Here is a 6,306-nt window from a genome sequence, read left to right as displayed (position 1 = left end):
AAAAAAAAAAAAAAAAATTAGCTGGGCGTGGTGGCACGCAACTGTGGTCCCAGCTACTTGAGAGGCTGAGGTGGGAGGGCTGCTTGAACCCGAGAGGTTGAGGCTTCAGTGAGCCATGATTACACCGTTGCACTCCAGCCTGAGTGACAGAGCAAGACCCTGTCTCAGAAACAAAAATAAGAATAAAAAGACAGGGGAAGATTAGAGTCCTGCTTTGGGGCCGATGAAAGGAAGGCAGGAGAAAGAGAGATTCTGGGCCTGACATACCCAAATTATAACAAAAGACTGTAACAAGAGCTATGGTAGTTAGTTATGAGCCAGGAACTGTGGATGAAAAAAAAAAAACAAAACATATATATATATATATACACACACACACACACACACACACACATACACACGTAAAAATACATATATATACATACAAAAAAATACATACATATAAAAAATACATATATACATATAAAAAATACATAAATATAAAAAAAAACATATATATACACACACACACACACATAAAAATAAAATAATACCGCAAGGGTAATTCTGGAAACCAAAACTTTAGATTATGTTAGCTATACATATGTTTTTCTGTGACTAAATATATAATCTGTATGAAAAGTTACATGCTATAATAAATATATTGACAAATAGCATGATGGTTTGCTTATGTCTTTGGCTATGTTGTACAAGGAATCTGCTTTAAAAGAAAAGAAGAAAGAAAGGGAGGGAGAAAAACCATGAAACTTAGTAAGTTTTAAAAGATTTCTGTTAGCTATAGTGTGCATAAATATAAAGCGATATAAAGGTATATATCTCAACAACTCAGTGGATTGTCACCACCTGCATGCAGCATGTAACCCTCATCCAGATCAGGAAGCAGAACATGACCAGCGCTCCGAACACCCTTTTGTGCTCCTTTCCAGTCATTACCCTGACCAGAAACTTAACACTGTAAAAAAATGTAGTATAATTTAATAATATTGATTATGTCAACCATGTGAAAACCGTTTTTAGGTTTCCCTGAATGCAATTGGATAGATATAATTGTATCTCTCAAAATGTGATTCTTTTATTGTCTTCAGTCATTTGCTGCAGTCACTGATGAGTCGAGTACTAGATGGTGTCTTCATCAGTAAAGTGGATTCGTTTTACAGCTTGATCGTCTTTCAGTTGTGTACATTGTTTCAGCATCTGTATATCTATGTGTTTGCATGTATTAGTACAATCACGGGTCACATTCTGAGAAATGTGTCATTAGGCGATTTTGTTGTTGTGTGAATGTCACAGAGTGAACTTACGCTAACCTAAATGGCATAGCCTACTACACATACAGGTTATATGGTGTATAGCCTGTTGGCTCCTAGGTTACAAACCTGTACAAAGCATGCTACTGTACTGAATACTGTAGGTAATTATAAAACAATGGTATTTGTGTATCTAAACATGGAAAAAGTATGGTAAAAATACAGTATTACAATCTTATGGGACCATCATCATATATACTGTCTGTTGTTGACTAAATCGTCATTATGTGGTACATGATTGTATGTGACTCATTTAAATAAAAATATATAGTAACCAAGGAAATATACTGGCTAGCAAATTTCCTCATAAAGTCTCATCTTGTGTTGAACTGTCATCATTTCTTCCTGGTTTGGCTTCGTAGCTTACCAAAATCATTCCATTTAACAATGTTACGCCAGGACCCTACTTTTGTTATTTTTGGAGAAATTTTTGGCATCATAAGTATTAGATGATTGGTGTAAAATTAATCGTGGACATAAGGCAATATTATTAGAATTGACTTTTTTTTTCTCTTATGGGTGAAATTAATTTTGATGTAGATTTTCCCCCTTTTTTCTTTTTGTCTTTTACTGCAGTTACACCTCTGAGCTTTTCTATGAGGGCAAACTGATGGCCAGTGGGAAGCAGCCAGCACACAAAGATTTCTACCCACTAACTTTCTTTACAGCACGAGGAGAAGATGTACAAGAAAAAAATAGCACAGCTTTTTATAATAATGCAGAGGTACCTTAATTCTTTTTTGCAAATTGTTAACATTTTCTCACTTAGCATTTAGCATTTAGCATTTATTTAAAGTTTTGGGTTGACATTGTATTGCATATTGACTTCATTTACATGTTAATAGTATGTAAAGTTTATTCTTTCTTGTATAACATTGATTTGTTCAGATGAATCTCCTGTGGGAAACAAAAACTTTGATTTACATTTTGTCTTATGGTAAGACACAAAATACATGATTTCATTCAAAAGAAAAACCAACATTGTTCTCAATTAGATCATTATTGTTAGGTATCTAAAATAGACTCTGAGTAAGTTTTATAGTGCATATGCAAATGAGGTATCATTTTAAATGAATAAAACTTGAATTGCAGAATCCTGTGCTTCAAAGAGATCACATGGACCCAGACAGCAATGTTGCAATTCCATGATGTGCTCCAACTTACATAATTCTCTTATAATTTCTGACTTTCTAGGTTCAGAGAGAATGTGAGTATTTGAAGGGTCAGATCAGGCAGCAGACCAAAAAAATGGCAAGGTCTTCAGGGGCTAACAAACCAGAAACCCTGGAGTTAAGGTTCTGTCTGTCAGGAGGGAGTGGAGTTCTGGACTTCAGGAAACCCGAAGGATGGCAGATCACTGGGGGCATGGCTCTTGATCTCCAGTCTCCACTGCCCTTGAATTCCATGCTTTACCCATATTATTTACAAAGAAATGGCTTTTATTATGTAGTAGGAATTCATTTTTCCGTTAAGACCTTGCTCACGGGCCTGTAGTTAGAATTCAGTACAAAAAAATCATCAGTACTGAATTGATAAAATCCTAGCCAAAAACAAAGAAACTTGACATTTTGGTTAGTCTGTGCCGTTTAATTTTAGGAAAAGGTAAACTTTTCTTTAAATATTTGAAATATTGAAAATAACTTTAGGGGTCTCCTTTATTGTTTTTGCACTCAAGTTGGAAACCACTGACGTAGAAATTAGCCGTGATTATGGGTGGGAGGGATGACAGGAAGCGGCAAGCAGGGCCTGAAATCCAGAAGCCTTGGTGGCCCTGCAGTGACATCAGGCATCAGAGCTGAGCCTTGATCCTTGATCCTGAGGCAGGATTGATGTTTGCCTACTACAACTGAGAGGCTCAGTTTCTCAGCCTGGGTTACTTGTTCATTCACAGTGACCTGCTGTGTTTCCCAGGAAACCCGTAAGCTATAGGATAAATAAGATGCTGTTTCATGGACTGTCAGTTTTACTCAAAGGTTTTTTTTTTTTTTTTTTGAAAAATATTTGTTCATACTAAAAGGTCACAAAGACAGCTCACTTTAAAGGTCATGTGACCTTTAAATATTAAGCATGTAACTTTAGAGACATTTCAAACCACCTTGACTTTCACCAGAGCATAGTTGTTCAGAGAGTGTCTTCAGCCCCATGAGTTACTATAGTCAAAAATTTTGAGACATATTACTGCAGGACTCTTTCTGCAAGGGGCAAAAACTGACCCTGTTCACCTCAGCTGAATACCAGTGTAGGTGTTTTGAATTTTCGAATACCAGTATAGGCATATTTGGATACTAATATAGGTTTATTTGGACAGTAAGATGATTTTAGAAGCTCTGGTCTTTTCTTGATGGTATGTAATTTAAAAGTGAAACTCAAATCTATTTTGTGTTATAGAACAAGCAGAGGAAGTGGCATCAGTTACATCGTAGGGGAAAAATGATATCTTTTATAAAGAGTAAGGAGAGCATTTGAAAACAGTTTACATTCCACTATTAGGAAAATAAGATAGTCTTACATAGAGTTAAAATAAAAATGAACTGAAAAAAAAAAAGGTTGGAATTTAAAGTTCAAGAACCTCAGGTTGAAGGAATACTCATAGCATTTGTGCTGTGCATAGTTCTCCTTTGTTTAGGCAACATGCTTTTTATTTTACGTATCTCGTGCTTTGTACATCATTTGAAATTGTGTCTTCTTTCACGTGCTTAAAATTGTAGAAGGAGACTGAGAAAGATCATTCTTTTTTTTCTTGATTCTGAACTTATATCCCACAGTAATGAAATGTTTTCAATTTAATGCCAAGGTGAGAAAAAAGTACAATTTAAATACTAAGCACCAAAGATATGTTTTTTTCTTTCTTTCTTTTTTTTTTTTGTTGACTCAGAGTCTCTCTTTGTCACCCAGGCCAGAGTGCAGTAGTGTGATCACTGCAGCCTTGACCTCCTGGGCTCAGGTGATCCTTTAGCTTCATTAGCTTCAGCCTCCCAAATAGCTGGGACTATGGGTACGCACCACCACGCCTAGTTAATTTTTTTTTAAATATATATTTTGTAAAGATGAGGTCTTACTTACTATGTTGCCCAAGCTAGTCTTGAACTCCTGGGATCAAGCGATCCTCTCACCTCAGCTTCCCAAAATGCTGGGAAAGAGGTGTGAGCAACCATACTGGGCCAAAGTTTAGTTCTTTACCTTGAAAAATTCAGTTGGAAGGGAGGAGCTATGGATAATAACCATAAGATGGTGTGGTCTGAGAGGTAGACAGAGTTGTACAGATATACAAAATGAATCCATTGGGCTTGGTGGCACCTGAGGCATAGAGAACATGGTTTTTGCCTCATATGTCTTGAGAATCTGCAGTTAATTATCTATATTTATAATTGTTACATCTCCCTAATAGGTTGACCTTTTTATCATTTTTAAGTGTTCCTCCTCGATGTGACTCATGCCTGTAATCCCAGCATATTAGGAGACCGAGGTGGATATATTGCTTGAGCCCAGGAGTTCAAGATCAGGCAACATGGTGAAACCCTGTCTCTATGAAAAAATTAGGTGGGCATGGTGGCAGGTGCCTGTAGTACCAGCTACTCAGGAGTCTGAGGTGGGAGGATGGCTTGAGCTTGGGAGGTGGAGGTTGCAGTGAGCTGTGATTGCACCACCGCGTTGCTGCCTGGGTAACAGAGCTAGACCCTGTCTCAAAAAAATAAAATAAAATAAGTAAATAATCCCTCTTTATCTTAGTACAGTTTTAAAGTTGATTTGTCTGACATTAGTATAACAATTTCGGCCTGTTTATAGTTGCTGTTTGCACAGTATATCTTTTTTTATTTTACTTTCATCTTATTTACGTGTTTGAATCTAAAGTGCATGTTCTATAGACAGCATATTGTTAGATCTTGATTTTTTAAAAAAAGTCTGAAAATCTCTGCCTTTTTCTTCGTTTGTTTTGTTTTGTTTTCTTTTGTTTTTGAGACAGGGTCTTGCTCTGTCACCTAGGCTGGAATGCAGTGACGCGATTATGGCTCACTGCAGCCTTGACCTCCCTGGGCTCAGGTAATCTTCCCACCTCAGCCTCCTAAGTAGCTGGGACTACAGATGCATGTCACTATGCCCAGCTAATTTTTGTATTTTTTGTAGAGATGGGATTTGCTGTGTTGCCCTGGCTGGTCTTGAACTCCTGGGCTCAAGCTATCCACCTCCCTCAGCCTCCCAAAGTTCTGGAATTGCAGCCATCTTTGAATTTTGATTGGGATTTTTAATCCATTCACATTTAATGTTATTGATATGGTTGGATTTACCTCAACCCTTTTTTCCTCTATGTCTCATGTAGTTTTTGATCTCCTGTGTCTCCTTTATTGCCTTCTTTTGTATTAAGTGCATATTTTCTAGTGTCACATTTTAATTCCTTTAATTATTATTTTTCTTTTTTTGTGTGAGATAAAGTCTCACTCTGTTGCTCAGGCTGGAGTGCAGTGGTATGTTCTTGGCTCACTGCAACCTTCGCCTCCCAGGTTCAAGTGATTATTGTGCCTCAGCCTCCCAAGTAGCTGGAATTGCAAGTGCCTGCCACCATGCCTGGCTAATTTTTGTATTTTTAATAGAGGCAGGGTTTTACCATGTTGGCCAGGCTGGTCTCAAATTCCTACTTCAAGTGATCCACCCACCTCAACCTCCCAAGGTGCTGGGGTTATAGGCATGAGCCACCATGCCCAGCCATTTCTTTTAATTATTTTTTAATTATATTTTTTGAGTTATTTTCTTAGTGGTTTCTTTAGGGCTTAAAATATACATCTTACTTTATCAGAATCTACTTCAAATTTTCACTAACTTATTTCCAAAGAGCTATAGAAATTACTCCTACATAGCTCTATTCCTCCTTCCTTTCTGTGCTATTATAGTATATGTAATATACCTATATATAACAAACTATATTTTTATAATTATTAATTTATATAATTTTATGTTTTTAAACAATTCTGAGAGAAGGGTGACAAGTACATATTTATGGAGT

At 36.7% G+C, this 6,306-nt stretch overlaps 1 protein-coding gene across 1 annotated transcript in view; it reads left to right on the top strand.

The window, feature by feature from the left end:
* The window catches only part of HELZ (helicase with zinc finger), a 172,135-nt gene that overhangs the window by 103,130 nt on the left and 62,699 nt on the right, over window positions 1–6,306 (top strand). The window contains exons 19-20 of the mRNA XM_011930768.1: window positions 927–954; window positions 1,884–2,031. Coding sequence (XP_011786158.1) covers window positions 927–954; window positions 1,884–2,031 — 176 coding nt within the window. The remainder of the gene's footprint in view (window positions 1–926; window positions 955–1,883; window positions 2,032–6,306) is intronic.

The sequence above is a fragment of the Colobus angolensis genome, unplaced genomic scaffold, assembly GCF_000951035.1.
Source record: "Colobus angolensis palliatus isolate OR3802 unplaced genomic scaffold, Cang.pa_1.0 Scaffold1, whole genome shotgun sequence".
Lineage (NCBI taxonomy): Eukaryota > Metazoa > Chordata > Mammalia > Primates > Cercopithecidae > Colobus > Colobus angolensis.
The sequence above is the reverse complement of the archived record's forward strand: the minus strand, read 5'-3'. Positions and strand labels throughout refer to the sequence as shown.